The sequence below is a fragment of the Schistocerca serialis genome, chromosome 5 (assembly GCF_023864345.2).
Source record: "Schistocerca serialis cubense isolate TAMUIC-IGC-003099 chromosome 5, iqSchSeri2.2, whole genome shotgun sequence".
In the NCBI taxonomy this organism is placed as follows: domain Eukaryota; kingdom Metazoa; phylum Arthropoda; class Insecta; order Orthoptera; family Acrididae; genus Schistocerca; species Schistocerca serialis.
This window is the reverse complement of record NC_064642.1, coordinates 306,225,087-306,244,656: the sequence shown is the minus strand read 5'-3', so window position 1 is coordinate 306,244,656 and position 19,570 is coordinate 306,225,087. Positions and strand designations below refer to the sequence as shown.

Below are 19,570 nucleotides of genomic sequence, written 5' to 3'. Positions count from 1 at the left end.
ATCACCTTTAAGTGGTGCTCCCACACCACTTTGTGCTCATTGCCCTCAATCTTTGATGGTTTCCCATTTCTTGATGGAATGCCCTTTTTTTAACTACTTAAGTTCTCATTTATGTTTGCTGTCTGAGTTATTGGCCGTTTGAGTGAATGGTGCACGGGCTGTCAAACACATTTAGCTTTTTATCTGTCATGGCAATAAGGTGAAGGACATTGAATCATTAGTTCAGGACCTCTGTTTCTCTATGGCGTATTTTATGGACTTACTTCAAGTTCCTGTTTTGTAGCTGCTTTTCCTTCCATTGATTGGGCTTTGTGTGTAGTCAGTTTAAACTCCTTTTTTTTCTTTATGTTGTATGGTTTTGACAGGGACACGTATGACCCTAGTTGTTTTTGTGCCCCAAAAAATCAAATCAGGTTTCATCTGAAAACGTCTAAATTCTCCACTGCTCTTTAGTCCAGTGTACATGCAGTCTGTCCCATGCCAGCCTCATTTTCCTCATTGCAGCAGTTAAAAATGGCTTTGTTTTGGCATCTCTAGTTCTTATTCCCATTGCACAGTCTTTTCCTTATGACTGATGAGCTGGAATCAGCTCCCGTTGCCTCTTGCCATGGTTTGCCAGTTCAAGTGAAGTAGCACTCCTGTTCCTCAGGCTTATTCGTCAAAGTATTCTGTCCTCCTAAGGTGAAGAAATGCATGGGCACATTCTTCGTGGTAAATTTTCCATATTTGCTTCGGCCATCAACTTCTGCAGATTTTGACTCACAGCTGAGCTTGAGCTCAGACACCATGATGCTAAATGCAAACAAGCACAATAGGAAGAAAATGTCTAAAAAATCCAGCAATACTTTCAGATTAGAGCTAGTGAATGCCAAACCTCAGTTAATGCAGAGCAATGTGGCAATAATTGGCAGTATGGGATCACATTGTTGCCATGCACCCCCCCCCCCCCCCCCCCAAAAAAAAATACATTTACATTTCTGCACGAAGATATGTAACTAACAAAAGAACATCAATGCAATCAAGAGCATCCAATACCTTAGAACAGTATTGTATTTAAGAAGGGTAAAAGAATGTACCTGCAAAATTATAGATCAATACCCTTAACATTGGTTTGCTGCAGAGTTCTTGAATATATAGTGTCAGTTTGAATATCCTAAATTTCCTTGATACCAAAAGGTTTCTGTCCACAAATCAGTATGGATTTAGAAAGCATCACTTATGCAAAACTCAGCTTGCCCATTCCTCACATATGTTGTGAACCATGGGCTAAGGACAGCATTAAGATTCCACATTACTAGATTCCCAAAACAATACGAGAGAAGGAAAGTTGCTACTCACCATATAGCGGATATGCTGAGCTGTGATAGGCACAATAAAAAGATTCACACAATCATAGATTTTGGCCATTAAGGTCTTTGTCAGCAGAAAACACACACACACACACACACACACACACACACACACACACACACACAAGCACAACCACAACAATCATAGATTTTGGCCATTAAGGTCTTTGTCAGCAGAAAACACACACACACACACACACACACACACACACACACACACACACACACACACAAGCACAACCACAACCACAACTTGCATGCACATCAGCAGAGAGCTCTCTGAGACAGCAGATGTGTGTGCAAGTTATGCTTGCGTGCGTGCATGCATGCGCGGGCGCGCCTACTGCTGACAAAGGCAGTAATGGTCGAAAGCTATGATTGTGTGAATCTTTTTATCGTGCCTATTGCAGCTCAGCATCTCTGCTATATGGTGAGTAGCAGCTTTCCTTCTCTCGTATTGTTACATTCCAGCCTGGATTTTCCATTGTTAGATTCCCAAAACATTTGATATGTTGCCCCACTGCAGACTGTTAACTGAGCTACAAGCATGTGGAAAAAAAATGTAGGTTAATACAGATGAATAAAAAAACTAATTCTGTAATGTTTGAATACAGCTTTAATAGTATGTCAGTCAACATCACAAAGTGGTATGAAATGGAATGAGCTTGTGATGATTGTGGCTGGGAAAGTGAATGGTCAGCTTTGGTTTATTGGGAGAATTTTGGGAAAGCGTTGTTCATCTGTAAAGGAGACTGCATATGGGCCACTATTGCGACCTATTCTTGAGTACTCTTAGTGTTCAGGATCTGCAGCAGGTTGGATTAGAGAGATATCAAAGGAATTCAGAGGCTGGCTGCTAGACTTGTTACTGGTAGATTTGATCAACATTCAAGTGTTACAGAGATACTTAAGGAACTAAAATAGGAGTCCCTGGAAGGAAGGTAGTGGTCTTTTCAAGGACCTCTATTGAGAAAATTTAGAGGACCAGCATTTAAGGCTGACTGCAGAACGATTCTACTGCCATCATCATACATTTTGCACAAGAACCACAAAGATAGGATAGGAGAAATTGGGACTCGTATGGTGGAATATAGATAGTCATTTTTACCGTGCTCTATTTGCAAAGAAAAGGAAAGAAAATGAATGTAGTGGTATAGGGTACCCTCTACCATGCACCATATGGTGGGTTGCAGAGTATGGATGGAGGTGTAGATGTAAGTGAAAAACACTGTTTTCATAAGTGTCCACAGCTGATTTTGTTGGATGAAGGCAAGGGCATAAAACCAATTGGATCATACCTTGTGAAGCACAATGAGATTCAAACAAAACATAGTATTAATTACTGTTCTAAAAAGTCTTTTGAAGTTTTTCACTTTGAATCACGTTGGTGTGCAGTAAAGTCTAGTGGTTGTATATTGTGTAGATCGTGTGATTGACTTATTTGGTATCCTTTGTGTTGAAGTTTGTGAAATGTCATTGATCACAGGAAACTTAGAGTAACAAGCAGTCATACGGTAGTTCCAAAGTGGATTCTATTCCCCCCCACCCCCCACCCCCCACCCTCCCTTGGTGCTAATGTCACGCAAGAAATATTCACTTATTACGAGCTAGATGACCACCTTAGAAATCTTATTTATGTATAGTCCTGATAATTTGGTTTTAATTCAAAGCTGTATGTGTCTATTTTCATTTTTGCCATCTTCAGAGAACAAAATGAACAAAGCAGGACCTGTACCTCCACAATATGGGCCACCTCCAGCTGCACCTCCAAGCTACTCCCAGGCTGTGGGTGGAGTACCACCATCTAGCCCCTTCACTCCTGGGCATTCATGTAAGTTTTACCGTACTTGGTTTGTAAGGATATGACATATCAAATCACCATAGAAAATTTGAGCTACTGTAGAACAAAAATAAAGGTGGTCAGACTTCCATATTATACTGAAGTAGTAAATGCAACACACAAAAGAACTAACGTTGAATGCATTTTTTTACGTAAGAAAGGTGTTACCTCATGTGCCAAGTGGGCAGTGCCCTGCAACACACAAATTTTAATGGCAAGATGACTTGGCTCTAAGATTTGACGTACGATAGTGTAATTAATTTAAAAAAAATGCCAGTGATTTTTGTGTAGACTGTTAGCTTTACATAATTGAATATACGAAATTTAAAGTGATCAAACAAAATATATATTTTTATAATCCATTATTAATGTTTAACAGAAAACATCTTTTAAAACTTTCAGAATTTCAGCAGTGTATTTCATGTCATAAAGTAATATCTTCCTTGGTACGTCTAATATTTTCCCTTGTGTAAAGAGGCTGATGTATGTACCTAAACATGCATTGGCCATTGGTAAGACAATAAAAATCTCTCTTGCTTTTAGACAGTCCCAGTCTGCCATTGACTATACTCATTACCAAACAGTCATTGTGTTTTGTAGGTATGTAACATGACATCTTAACTAACTGCACATGTAAAGGTGTTGTAGGATCTGTGAGAAAGAAAAATCTTTAGTCTTGACCATTTTTATTGACAGTAACTGTCAGCATCATATACTTAGCAGGTCCTCATATTTTTCTAGAACTCTGACTATGTCACTTACTTTGCTCTGTTGTAACAACCCACTACAAATGGTACAATAAATTAATGTTAAAACTAATGTGAATTTGCTTCAAAATAACTCTTAAAGCTTGTTACAGTTGCTGGTGTTAATTGTAGTGGGTAGCTATGATGTTACTATTTAACTTCTGATTCATTTATCATCATGTGATTGTCATTGCTTCACCACAGATAATAAAAACTGGATATTCGTGCGTGTAGGATCTCATTCGCACATTCTAATAAATAACAAAGACAGGTTTATATTCATTTTGACACTGTACTGAAACATAAGTTCTCAAAGTATGTCATCAGTTTTGACATAAACTGAGAATTATTCGTTCCAAAATTAAGTATTCTATCTCCGAACTGTCACATACTGAACTTGGTTCAAGTACAGGGTTATTTGTACATTACAGTAATTAAATTTTTGTATGTCTTATTAACATGATCAAGAAAATTTACAATTCTGCAAGAGTCCAGATTCACAGTTTTGCTTTTCGAAGTGTATTGACTGTTTTATATAAACAAAACCTCAGTAGAAATAAGTTTTTATAACAGAATCATCAAAGTATCTTTCTGAAACAATTGCGACAGAAAATTGTAATATACTTTTTAATTATATTTTCATTTTTAATACTAACATTTTCATAAATTATTCTTTAGATGAATAATATTTTACAATTGTTTTGAAATGTACAGTCTAAAAATGCTGTTAAGGAGAGCCAGTGTTATGTCAATTTACCAGAACGTTAGACAAAAGCAATTTAATGTAGTAATAATAATAAATATTTGTCTGATTTGCAGCTTATGGATTGGAGTGTACATCAGTCCCAGCATCAATCCCTTCATTGTAGTGTTTCCTAGTTTGCCATATTACACTATTTTGAAAATGTTGAAGATAGCTGATATTTCTCATATAGAGATTATCAAATAAGAGATGTATCACTAGGCTATTTGTACAAGAACCATTTGAAGCAGTAGAAGTTTTACAATTAAACATCAACAAATAAGCATTCATCCTTGGAAATGAATATTATGCTCATCGCAAGCACTTTAAAGGCCCATTTCTTTCAGACAACTAGACACTTTGAAAACGTTGACTAGTGAGTTACTTTTTGACACTGGGCATTAATTCACCTCCATGCAGCAACCATATAAAATTTATTCCATGTGCCAGATGCCCGTATACTGTACTGTTACTTGCACAAATGCATGGTCTTGTGTCGATTCGGCTGAATAAGATCCAGCCTTGTCAAACAGGTAAACACCAATGAGCTTTTAGCCAAATGCTCCTTGGCTGTTGCCATGTTTTTGCTGGCCTCATCCTTATGTAGCTGTAGTACCAGTACTATCTAAAGCCACTTGATTTGGCTGGAAGCCTTAGAAGATTTGAAACTGTTCCTATTTAGATCAGAGAGAGACTAATGTTGACATCATAAACAGTTTTAACAATAGTGTTATTTTTTTCATTTTTGGCTGGACAAAAGAATACTGTGTGTGAGATAACCATAGAGAGAATAGTACTTACGTGAGAGGTCCAGGTTGTTTTTCATGATGAATAAATCTGCTCTAGCTGTACTTGACAAATCCTTTTTTGATAAAATCACACACATAACGTGCATTTTGGGATGTAAATTCCATCTAAGACACTAGAAGAAAAGTAAGAGGGATACTACATAGAATTAACATGAAACAGTTAATATAAATGTGAACATGAGGTCGTAACTTGATTGCATACAAGAATTTATCAAGATCCTATGCAGGTGAGGCTTGAGAAGGTTCTTTCAGTGGACCAGTACAACTCTGGGTAAATGGGGCCTAACAGAAGAAGCTATGAATGTATCAACAAATAAACTCTCATTGCCAGCCTAATGTAACTTATGAACCAGTAGTGATTGGCTGGACGTGTGGCACGGATTTAAGAAAGTAAAGTGGAGGCATAAATGCTGTAGAATGCCATTTTATTAATCTTAAAAGTAGCATACCATACAAATGCCCAGCCCTGCAGCATGTCGTGGTCACCCAGCAAGATCAGTCAGCAGACTGCTGCACAAATCACAATGAGATGCCTCAGTAAACACACGTCTTGAAGTGGCTGCTGCCAGAACGAATACCGAGGGTCGGCGGGAGGGACAAACGAAAAAATCGTAGCTAAAAACATGCCTACACCACCACAATTTCTCTCAAAACCATCCACAACTAATAGCGCTAAAACCGTATTACTGCATGAGTGGCATTAATTAAGACAGGCCTGATACAGAGCAAACAAGAAAAGGAAAACAAGCAATGTAAAATGCAATTGTCATGAAATTAAAGTAATACAAATGCATAATAAAATTTTCAAGAAATAAAAATTATAAAACAATAGTATAAAATATGAGGCCAAACCAACGTACCTCATATTAAACTTAATGATGGAAGATGTGTCAGTGTACAAAGTACTTCACATTAAGAATACAATTTCTTTGCTTTTACTCCTGCCGTACATCCTGAAGCCCAGGCCGTGTGTACAATTTTATTCAAATAAAAGATTCATAAAGTACAACTGTAGTGGATTTAGTATGTCCCTCAAAGTCCAGGTTGTGGTTTGTAATTAATGAAGACAGAATTTTATTGCTCTCTCAACAAAAATACTGCTTGTACTTCAACCACAACTTGCAAGAATATCTTATACCGTCAGTGACTAGTGAGTGAGCTGATGTTAATATCAAATGTCCAGCCAAACATTATAGGTAATAATTGATGTGGGAACAGATATACAAATGTAAATTTAATATTTACTTTCTGAATTACTAGTCTGGCAAATCATTTTATTTCAGTCCATAAGAAATGTGTAGCTCTGATAAATTGGTTTTCATTTCTTTGTGCTTACTAGAATTGGTCCTATTTTACTGACAATGTAGGAAAAGACAGATTGCTACTTACTGTAAAGAAGACATGTCAAGTTGTAGATAGGCACATTTAACAGACACTCACATACAGGTTTTGGCCACAGCCTTCACCAGTAAAAGAGAGACACAAACAACATTTGTACACCTCATGTGCACACGACTGCCAACTCCAGCATCTCGGGCCGGAAATTGTGCCTGTCTGCAACTCGACGTGTCTTCTTTACGGCAAGCAGCAATCCTTGTTGATATTTCTACTTGCTGCTTCCATTTATTCATATTTTATCAACATATTCTGTGTACAATACAATAGTCATTTCTTGTTTTCAAGTTAGATTTTGTTTATGTAAAGCTGATAAATCTATTTTATTGCATGCTGTAGTATCAGGAGGGCCAACAATTGTCACAACAGTGGTTCCTGTGGGCCCACAGCCAACTCACATGATTTGTCCATATTGCCATGCTGAGGTTGACACTGCTACAAAGACAGAACCAGGATTAATTGCATATATTTCTGGTGTTGTTATTGCTCTTCTTGGGTGAGTATAAACAGTAAAAATGTTATTTACAATCTTGCTTCAATGCAATTAAAATGTGGTTATTCATTACCATTAGCAGATTATCTGTATATAAACTTTTCTTAGCAGAGACTGTACTTATTGCAGAATCAGACACTTTGTTTGTAGGTCTTACTAATTAATCATAATTAGGATGTTGTTGTAGTTTAGACTCTGTTGGAAGTAACGAATTGGAATTCACACCTCTACTAGAAAACCACCTTCGAACCATTGCTCAGGCTGTTGGTATGGACCTTCTCATTCTTTTTTCTGTGCTTTCATAGTTAGTAATAGTTTTTGTGTGCTGTTACTTCTATGTGAAAGTAAATTTTTTTTCCTTTGGTTTCAAAGAAAGGCAGGTGTTCAAATAAAGATTCAAAAACAACAGGTTATGGACCCAGTCCACCCACTGAACAAGTATTACACAAAACTGCTGTTTATTTGAAGCAAGGAAAATTAAGAATGTATCCATTAAATCAAAAAAGTCCATCTCAATACAATACACATTTACTGAACCCAAACATGAGTTCCAAAAACTAAAAGCAAGAGAAAATTACAAAACGCCACAGTTGGCTTGAGTTATCTGCAGCAATGAATACTGGGCAAGATCACAGTTGAGATTAAAACATGTACTGCAAAAAATAATCTTGTCAGTTGACCCTTCTATTTGTGTGTCTCTACAGAACACTATGACTGTGAAAGAAACATAGGAGAAATTAAAACAAATCTACGATGACTAAGAGCTTTAGTGAATATTCTCCTGAGAACAGTCTTAACATCTAGATTGGAGAACTGTTCATCTGTGTAAGAATGTGTGTCAAGAATCATTTGAAACAAATTGAATGATCTTAATTTGAAAGTGAAAGGCCAAGTGGGTAGTATGTACACTACTGGCCATTAAAATTGCTACACCAAGAAGAAATTCAGATGATAAATGGGTATTCATTGGACACATATTATACTAGAACTTACATGTGATTACATTTTCATGCAGTTTGGGTGCATAGATCCTGAGAAATCAGTACCCAGAACAACCACATCTGGCCATAAATAATGGCCTTGATACGCCTGGGCATTGAGTCAAACAGAGCTTCGATGGCGTGTACAGGTACAGCTGCCCATGCAGCTTCAAAACGGTACCTCAGATCATCAAGAGTAGTGACTGGTGTATTGTCACGAGCCAGTTGCTCGGCCACCATTGACCAGACGTTTTCAATTGGTGAGAGATCTGGAGAATGTGCTGGCCAGGACAGCAGTCAAACATTTTTTGTGTTCAGAAAGGCCATAGAGGACCTGCAACATGCGGTCGTGCATTATTCTGCTGAAATGTAGGGTTTCACAGGGATGGAATGAAGGGTAGAGCGATGGGTCGTAACACATCTGAAATGTAATGTCCACTGTTCAAAGTACCATCAATGTGAACAAGAGATGACAGACGTGTAACCAGTGGCACTCCATACCATCACGCCGGGTGATACGCCAGTATGGCGATGACGAATACATGCTTCCAATGTGCGTTCACCGCAATGTCGCCAAACACGGATGTGACCATCATGATGCTGTGAACAGAACCTGGATTCATCCGAAAAAATGATGTTTTGCCATTCGTGCACCCAGCTTCCTCGTTGAGTACACCATCGCAGGCGCTCCTGTCTGTGATGCAGCGTCAAGGGTAACTGCAGCCATGGTCTCTGAGCTGATAGTCCATGCTGCTGCAAACGTCGTAGAACTGTTCGTGCAGATGGTTGTTGTCTTGCAAATGTTCCCATCTGTTGATTCAGGGATCGAGATGTGGCTGCACAATCCGTTAAAGCCATGTGGATAAGGTGCTTATCATCTCGACTGTTCTGTATTACCCTCCTGAACCCACCGATTCCATACTCTGCTAACAGTCATTGGATCTCGAACAACGCGAGCAGCAATCTCGTGATATGATAAACTGCAATTGCGATAGGCTACAATCCGACCTTTATCAAAGTTGGAAACGTGACGGTATGCATTTCTCCTCCTTACACGAGGCATCACAACAACGTTTCACCAGGCAACACCAGTCAACTGCTGTTTGTGTATGAGAAATTGGTTGGAAACTTTCCTCATGTCAGCACGTTGTAGGTGTCGCCACCGGCGCCAACCTTGTGTGAATGCTCTGAAAAGCTAATCATTTGCATATCACAGCATCTTCTTCCTTTCAGTCAAATTTCGCGTCTGTAGTATGTCATCTTTGTGGTGTAGCACTTTTAATGGCCAGTAGTGTATATTACAAGCAGACCAGCCTAATGAGTAAACACCAGTGATAGGAGGTTTAGAATCTCCAACATGCCAATAATGGGAAATTCCATTAAAAACAAAGTACTACAGGAAGTAAAGAATGAGGTGTGCAGCAATTCAAGTCTTAATGGCTCAGCTGTTCAAGCAAATGAAAAGCACAGTTGCAATGACGCACACTACATTCGCAGCAGTCCTAGCCTTTAAAACTCAACAAATCTGTGCTCGTAGCGAAGAATTAACACAGTAAAAACAAGACAGTTGGAAAATATTGATTATAGATACTGTCACATTCATGAAACGGAGAAGAAATTGATAGTCAGAACATCATTAATCAGTGGAATGTGGAAGCTGGATCAACAGTCATCACTATGTTGAACCAAAGTGTGCATCCTCGTCTAACAGTGAAACCTATGGCATAGAAGATTAGTCCCTCTACAATCAGATGTGATGGAAGAATTATGAAAAAGTTTGGCGAGTGGCCTAAGTTATGTAGATCGATTGATAGTGTGCATTATATCTTTGACTGCAAACTAGGTTTTCCTTCACACAGTCCACTTCTAAATCTAAATGGATTTTGGGGTTAGTACTTTTTTATTTGTGCAGTTAAACGCAAACCTTATCAATTGAGGAGCTAAATATTTTCTAGCACTAATGATTTTCTGACAAAGTTTTTTCTTTTGTTTTGTTTTGCATGGTCAGCAGTAAATACCAAGCATTCAAGATTATTCACAATTTTTAAAGGTTTGTAGAGAATCAGACAAGTGAAAGATGTTATTTCTTATGAAATGATAATGAAAGAAGTATGTAAACAAGAGACTCAAAGAAATTCTTAAAGTACGAAAGAATTAAACATCAAACCATGATTCTCCACACTCTGGAACAAAATGATGTAGCAGAGAGACTCAATAGATCAGGCATGGAAAAAATGAGATGATGATGTTGGATGCAAAATTACCTATGAAATTTTGGGGAGAAGCAGTCTCCACCACAGTTTATCTTATTACCCGTTAACCTAAGATTTAAGGTAAGCAGCCTGGACCCAAAATGTAAAAAAAGATTGCCAGGCTTTTGGGAAATTCCATGGTTTGGCAAATCTGTCCGATGTGCCAATCGTGCACGACTTACAGAATATTAGTACATGCCTAAGAGCCAACTCACTTACAACCTCATGTAATAATTGTTAGAAATATTTCAAAAGATTTATCATCTATCTATACAGTATAATATAAATCAGTACCATTTATCTCCAATTCTTGAGTACATTAATAATTCACATAATTAGCGCTCTTCCAAAAAGGTACAACACAAGTCAGTAATCTTGAAGGATGTGATATCATTTGAAACATACAGGTACTTGCGTTGGAACTTCACATCTGTTTTTTATTTTCCATGCAAACTCTACATAGTCTTGATTTTGATGCTGTTGGGTCAGTGTTGTTGTGGTCTTCAGTCCTGAGACTGGTTTGATGCAGATCTCCATGCTACTCTATCCTGTGCAAGCTTCATCATCTCCCAGTACCTACTGCAACCTACATCCTTCTGAATTTGTTTAGTGTATTCATCTCTTGGCCTCCCTCTATGATTTTTACCCTCCGCACTGCCCTCCAATACTAAATTGGTGATTCCTTGATGCCTCAGAACATGTCCTACCAACTGATCCCTCCTTCTAGTCAAGTTGTGCCACAAACTCTTCTTCTCCCCAATTCTGTTCAATACCTCCTCATTAGTTATGTGATCTACCCATCTAATCTTCAGCATTCTTCTGTAGCACCAAATTTCGAAAGCTTCTATTCTCTTCTTGTCCAAACTATTTATCGTCCACATTTCACTTCCATACACGGCTACACTCCATACAAATACTTTCAGATACAACTTCCTGACACTTAAATCTATACTTCAGAAACGCTTTCCTTGCCATTTCCAGTCTACATTTTATATCCTCTCTACTTCGACCATCATCAGTTATTTTGCTCCCCAAATAGCAAAACTCATTTACTATTTTAAGCGTCTCATTTCCTAATCTAATTCCCTCAGCATCACCCAATTTAATTTGACTACATTCCATTATTCTCGTTTTGCTTTTGTTGATGTTCATCTTGTATCCCCTTTTCAAGACACTGTCCATCCCGTTCAGCTGCTCTTCCCGGTCCTTTGCTGTCTCTGACAGATGACAGAATGACAATGTCATCGGCAAACCCCAAATTTTTTATTTCTTCTCCATGGATTTTAATACCTACTCCAAATTTTTCTTTTGTTTCCTTTACTGCTTGCTCAATATACAGATTGAATAAAATCGGGGTGAGGCTACAACCCTGTCTCACTCCCTTCCCAACCACTACTTCCCTTTCGTGTCCCTTGGCTCTTATAACTGCCATCTGGTTTCTGTGCAAATTGTAAATAGCCTTTTGCTCCTTGTATTTTACTCCTGCCGCCTTCAGAATTTGAAAGAGAGTATTCCAGTCAACATTGTCAAAAGCTTTCTCTAAGTCTACAAATGCTAGAAACTTAAGTTTACCTTTCCTTGATCTATTTTCTAAGATAAGTCATAGGGTCAGTATTGCCTCATGTGTTCCAACGTTTCTACGGAATCCAAACTGATCTTCCCCGAGTTCGGCTTCTACCAGTTTTTCCATTCGTCTGTAAAGAATTCACGTTACTATTTTCCAGCTGTGACTCATTAAACTGATAGTTCAGTAATTTTCACATCTGTCAACACCTGCTTTCTTTGGGATTGGAATTATTATGTTCTTCTTGAAGTCTGAGGGTATTTCGCTGTCTCATACATCTTGCTTACCAGATGGTAGAGTTTTGTTAGGCCTGGCTCTCCCCAGGCTGTCAGTAGTTCCAATGGAATGTTATCTACTCCCGGGGCCTTGTTTCGAGTCGGGTCTTTCAGTGATCTGTCAAACTCTTCACACAATATCATATCTCCCATTTAATTTTCATCTACATCCTCTTCCATTTCCATAATATTGTCCTCAAGAACATCACCCCTGTATAGACCCTCTATATACTCCTTCCACCTTTCTGCTTTCCCTTCTTTGCTTAGAACTGGGTTTCCATCTGAGATCTTGATATTCATGCAAGTGGTTCTCTTTTCTCCAAAGGTCTCTCTAATTTTCCTGTAGACAGTATCTATCTTACCCCTAGTGAGATAAGCCTCTGCATCCTCACATTTGTCCTCTAGCCATCCCTACTTAGCCATTTTGCACTTCCTGTCAATCTCATGTTCGAGATGTTTGTGTTCCTTTTTGCCTGCTTCATTTACTGCAGGGCTTCACAACATACGTGCTCGCGGAGCAAGCTGTGAGCAGCAAGGTGCGAGCACGGAGCAGTGTGAGCACGCTACCCCCACTATCGGACCAGAGCGGAGAGTGGGGAGAGTCACGTGGGGCACACAACAGCTGCCGCCAGTCAATGTAAATCCGCGCCCACCTGCAGGGATATCACTCACGAATTATTACTGTGACTAATGAAACAAATAAAGGAGAATATACACGTGCCACATAATTTTATTAGCTTAGTGTATGCCTCTACATTCGTATTAATTTGTGAACTGTTACACAATAAAAGGTGTCACTGAAGTGTGGGATTCTCTGTTATCTTGTACTTTTTGCCCTTTACAATTGCGTCTATGTTCGGAGTAATTGTTCTTGTGCATCGTAGGCGTAGCGTGCAGTTTAAATTTCGATCAGACAATGCATTTCTCAGGCGCGTCTTGTTACATTTCATTGCAGAGGACAGTTGTTCACAAACATACATGGAACCGAACATTGATATTATTGTAGCTGCCAGTTTGTGCAAATGAGGAAATCTATCCTGAGGGAAGTGTCTGTAAAATTCCAAAATGTTTTTCTTGTTCTGAAATTTGTCTCTGTAGTCTCTGTCACACTACAGGTCAATAATTTCTAGTTGCAGCTCAGGACGAATCTCTTCAATATTCGCTGAATATGGAGAGGCGAACAGATCAGAATCACTGTCTAGTGCTGTCAGATCTTGAAAGCGTTGATCAAATTCTTCGTTAAGGGCAACTAAACTATGTGAATAACGTTCACAGTCTTTGTGAACATCTTGCATGGATGATAATTTAGGAAAATGAGCTAGATTTCCTGTTTCCAGCTGACTCACCCAAAGTGTCAATTTCATTTTAAAAGCTCGTATTCGATCTATGAAATGAGTAATTAGCAGATCTTTACCTTGTAGTGAAATGTTCAAAGCATTCAGATGGCTAGTTAAATCTGCTAAGAACGTGAGGTCACGTTTCCATGAAGGCTCTTTCAATTCAGGAACACACATGTTATTTATTTCCATGAACATATTTATCTCATCTAATAGGCAAAAATTCGATTTAATAATTCACCACGACTAAGCCAGCGGACCTCGCTGTAATAAGGCAGGCTACCATACTGGCTTTCTACATCCTCAAGAAAGCTTTTAAACTGTCTGTGTTGTAGCCCATGCTTCCTTATATAATTGGTTGTACGAACAACACCACTCATCACATTTTTTAGAGCGATACTCTTTGCACGTAAGTTTTCCTGGTGGATCACACAGTGAACGCCCCTTATTTCATTTGGCACGGTCAGTTTTTGCATTTTCTCCTTCAACAGCGCAACGAAACCTAATTTTTTCCCTGTCATCGCTGGTGCACTGTCTGTAGACACTGAAACTAAAGAATTCCACGACAATCCTATATTTTCAACACTTTCTTCAACACTACTTAAAATATCACCTCCGGTTGTAGTGTTCTTCATGGCTACTACATCGAGGAGCTCCTTCGTCACCTGAAGATCTCTATTAACACCTCTAATAAATATGGAAAGCTGCGCTGTTCCAGTGATATCAACACTTTCGTCCAGAGCTAGAGAATACGCTATAAAATCTTTATAGATATTTGCAAGCTGGCTCTGGACATCGGCTGCCATGTCCTGTATGCGACGCAGAACGGTCATGTCAGATAATGGCACAATCCGAAACTGTTCAACTTGAGATGGACACAAATGGTCCACTGCAACTACCAAACATCTTTTATTAAATCGCCATCAGTGAAGAGGCGCAGGGATTTTGCTAAAAACAAAGCAATTTTGTAGCTCACTCTGAGAGCTGCCTCAGTTGATTTTTCTTCGTCATCCAGATCTTCTTCGGATAGCTTCCTTTTAAGTTTAATAACTTCCTGTGCACGATCTGGTCCATCACATTTTCCACTTCCGTAGTCTTTCGCGTGGTATGACATATAATGTGGCTGCAAATTAAATTTCCTAAAAGAATTCAGCGTTTTGTGACATACTAAACATTTTGCAACACCATCTTTTTCTGTAAACAGATACAATTCCTCCCAACGGGGGTTGAACTGCGAAAGCATGGTTGGGGTTACACAACGGCGACTTGACGTGATTCTTAACCAGCGAAGTGATTGTTAGAGCTGATTGTAGTACTTTTAACGTTACACAGTCGGCGCGGATTCATTAGGCACGCTGCGGTCCTATTCATATGTGTGCGCGCATTTCCCCTCCCTCCCCTCCCTCCCTACTCTGCGACCTTGCACCTGCTCGCGAGCACATGCCTGAGCAGACGCGAGTACTCACGCTCAAAACTGGCCAGTTGTTAAGCCCTGATTTACTGCATTTTTATATTTTCTCCTTTCATCAATGAAATTCAATATTTCTTCTGTTACCCAAGGGTTTCTAATAGCCCTCATCTTTATACCTACTTGATCCTCTGGTGCCTTCACTACTTCAGCCCTCAAAGCTACCCATTCTTCTTCTACTTATTTCATTCCCCAATTCCTGTCAATTGTTCCCTTATGCTGTCCCAGAAACTCTGTACGACATCTAGTTTATTCAATTTATCCAGGTCCCATCTCCTTAAATTCCCACCTGTTTGCAGTTTCTTCAGTTTTAATCTACAGTTCATAACCAATAGATTGTGGTCAGAGTCCATATCTGCCCCTGGAAATGTCTTACAATTTAAAATCTGTTTCTTAAGTCTCTGTCTTACCATTATATAATCAATCCGATACCTTCTAGTATCTCCAGGATTCTTCCATGTATACAACCTTCTTTCATGATTCTTGAAGCAAGTGTTAGCTATGATTAAGTTGTGCTCTGTGCAAAATTCTACCAGGTGGCTTCCTCTTTCATTTCTTACCCCCAATCCATATTCACCGTCTACGTTTCCTATTCTCCTTTTTCCTACAATCTAATTCGTCACTCATGGCTATTAAATTTTCATCTCCCTTCACTACCTGAATAATTTCTTTTATCTCATCATACATTTCATCAATTTCTTCGGCACCTGCAGTGCTAGTTGGCATATAAACTTGTACTATTGTGGTAGGTGTGGGCTTCGTATCTATCTTGGCCTCAATAATGCATTCACTATGCTGTTTGTAGTAGCTTACCTGCATTCCTATTTTTTTGATTCATTATGAAACCTACTCCTGCATTACCCCTATTTGATTTTGTATTTATAACCCTGTATTCACCTGACCAAAAGTCTTGTTCCTCCTGCCACTGAACTTCACTAATTCCCACTATATCTAACTTTATCCTATCCATTTCCCTTTCTAAATTTTCTAACCTACTTGCTCAATTAAGGGATCTGACATTCCATGCTCCGATCCGTAGAATGCTAGTTTTCTTTTTCCTGATAACAACGTACTCCTGAGCAGTCCCCGCCCGGAGATATGAATGGGGGACTATTTTACCTCCGGAATATTTTACCCAAGAGGACACCATCATCATTTAACCATACAGTAAAGCTTCATGCCCTCGGGGAAAAATGAAAATGAGCCCAGTGTTTCATGTGCAGTCTCTCTCATAAATCTCTGTATGAAACTCGTCCTCATCGTTTATTATTTGTTTTTGGTACATTCTTCAGTAATGGAAGAGTCATTTCAATTCATTTCAATCCTATAATCACTGTAACTCTGCTTTTTCAAATTATTTATTTTGTTGCACAAAAGGTACAAATCGAGAAGACCAGTATAGCAAATTGATAAAAGAAAATTTTTTGATGTCCTTTCATAAATTTTCTCATGATTGGTCTTCCCGATCAGTTCCAATCATTTCCTTGTTGTACCCAATAACACAACTCAGTTTTGAAGTATTACTGGACCCTTGTGTGTTCATTTCTACTGTTTTGTGTTTTGTCATCATAATACGAACAGCTTGCTTACCTTTCCATTTTACAGCGAATATTCAATTTCTGCTCATAATTCAGTATTCCCCTCCTCTTTAACCTTACTTTACAAAAAATTCTTTCCGCAAATTCTTTCTATTCGCATGCCAATGACATTTGTTTTATAACTGTGCAATATTGCCATAAATAATTGCGGTCAAGAGTACCAAAGGTATAAATTGTGTCCTCAGTATAATACTGACAATGATAGCTTTTTGTGCAACACTTTAAGATGAGATGCTATCATCACATTTTATCATATTGTGGCCTGCATGTATTTTAGAGTCGTAGCAATAACCTGAATGTGACTCTCATAATTTGTAAAATTTAATATTGAATCATGCCCATTTTTATGGACTGAATTGTTTGTAAGGTATGCGTCCTTTAAATTGTGTGATCGATTTATCGATAATGGTGTCCCTTCTCATTATATTCAGTTATTTAAATGTTTGAATCATATACTTGATCACAGATCTTATTTTGCTCAATTTGTCCGTATTGGTGGCCAGATCATCATTTGCAAAGAGCAAACATTTTGTAATTTGTGGTCATTGTTGTTCTAAAAATTGGTGTTTCTGTAACACCCTTCTTCGACCAATTCAGTGGAGTTCATATTTCTTTCCAAATCCAGGGCTCTGGTAGTTGATCTTTGTTGGCAGTATCATCTTCAGTAACTACGTAATTGCCTGCATTTTTGTCATACAGGATGTATGATGTCACTAGTATTATTGTCAATAGCTGAAGTATCAACATAATGCTCACTGTTGTCATCAAAACACTTAGGTTTTGAAAATATTTTATGGGGACACACTCCTAATATTTGAGAACATATGTTTTGACATGGCAACACAACCAAGAATAACATGTAACTGAGGGTGATGCAAAGAGATAGTAAGAATAAAAATTATCGTGAGTCAAATTGTTGTACTGTGGGCCAGGCCTGTGAAGTTGACCTGTAGCCCAGTCAATGTACCACAGGTGAGGCTCATAATCATCTTGTGGCCCAAATAGTGGACCATGAGTCTGATAAACAGTTGCAGGTTAACAGGTGTCCAACAAGCGCTTTGAACAAATAAGGCCAGAAGAAAATTTCTCAGGGTACAAACGCATCCTCTGACGTTAGAGATTATTCAGTAGTAAGTCATATCCCACATTCCAAAAGCTAGTAGCTACAAATGGAACAAAACTGTGTTAAGTGCATACTTGTCAGATACTGTAAAATCCCATTCGACAAAGAATTATAAGAGCCAGGGATGTAATCTTTTTAAAAAAATCAGAAGATTAATAATAAGCCAGCTTTACTTAAATGTATCCTTTTGTATTTGTCATTTGTAGGCAGTTTTTTGAACTGCAAAAAGCGTATGACACTACCTGATGCCACCATATCCTGTTGACACTATGAATGGGGCTTCAGTGCCTCCTTGCACCCTTTTCTCTCAAGATACTCTGCAAACCACAGCTGAAGGGCAACAGATAGATTCCATATTTTTTGATCTTTCGAAAGCATGTGACAGTGCCACACTGTAGATGGTTCACACAAAGGGCAGCCTTACAGAATGGGTCCCAGATGTGTAAGCAGTTCAAAGACTTTTTAAGTAATAAAACCTAGTAAACTGTCGTGGACAGCAAGTGCTCTTCAGACACAAGGTGTTAACACATTCGGATGATGCCAGATACTTATAAAAGCCGAAACTCACACACATACATAACAATAGGAGTGCCGCCTCTTATCTTAGTAAAACTGCTGTTCTCATAGTCCTTCACCCTTCAAATGCACCACACATTGTGCTGTTCAATAGTGTTTCTCTAATATGTGTGATGTAGCTGTACCCAGCCAAGAATGTTTTCCATCTCCTTTTGACTGTGGTGTGTTATAGTTGCAGCCTTTGGCTGGAATAATAGCTTCATGGTTGTTTTTTTAATTACTGGCAAATGGGATTTTGAATGACACTAAAACTGGATTTTAAGACTAATAAGCCTATCTATAAAGTTATTTGTTCTTTTATTTTGCTATAAAAAAGGAAGATCTTTTCTAATGTTGGTAGTCCATCTGCAAACATGTTTCACTGAAGTTTAGTACAGCCACCATATATAAAATATTTAACAGAAGTTAAAATTTGAAATATCTTCTTTAAAATGCTAGATAAGGGAAATCTAAAAATACCACAGTGCGTGGAAAGCTTGGGGTGCTATATTATTGAAACAGATTCTGGAAATGTGGCATGGTATAAGCTTGAGTGGTTTTTTTGTATCTGGATATTACTAAAAATCTTCTAAATTACAGAATCTTGAAAGGAACAAATTGGTTTCTTGGACTCAGCAAAATCAGCTAGAAAACTGGCTAGATGATTGGTTCTGATGACTAATTTTGACTTTTAGATTTTGCAGTTCTAAAAAACAAAAAAAAGTTGATGGTTGTTTATAGCATGTTAGGTTGTCTGGAACCTGCTTTGTTTTATATTGTTTATTGGACTGCAAGTTTTTGCAGCTTCTCAGGTGCCATACATGCACATTGATATTCATACTCTGGAAACCACTGTGAAGTTCATGACAGAGGGTACTTTCCATTGCACCACGTATTTGGGTTTCTTCTTGTTACATTTGCTTACGGGGTGTGACAAAAAATGACTGATAAAATGCCTTTGTGCATGCTAAAATTAGTTTAATATTTTGTTTTTGATGTCTACAGGAGTGATACATAGGGAGCTGTAGTATATTCCTAACCTTC

The 19,570-nt window shown here is 38.4% G+C and overlaps 1 protein-coding gene across 1 annotated transcript in view; it reads left to right on the top strand.

The window, feature by feature from the left end:
* Nucleotides 1-19,570, top strand: part of LOC126480742 (LITAF domain-containing protein) — a 63,023-nt gene that overhangs the window by 18,695 nt on the left and 24,758 nt on the right. The window contains exons 2-3 of the mRNA XM_050104014.1: nucleotides 3,055-3,180; nucleotides 7,221-7,377. Coding sequence (XP_049959971.1) covers nucleotides 3,063-3,180; nucleotides 7,221-7,377 — 275 coding nt within the window. The 5' untranslated portion in view covers nucleotides 3,055-3,062. The remainder of the gene's footprint in view (nucleotides 1-3,054; nucleotides 3,181-7,220; nucleotides 7,378-19,570) is intronic.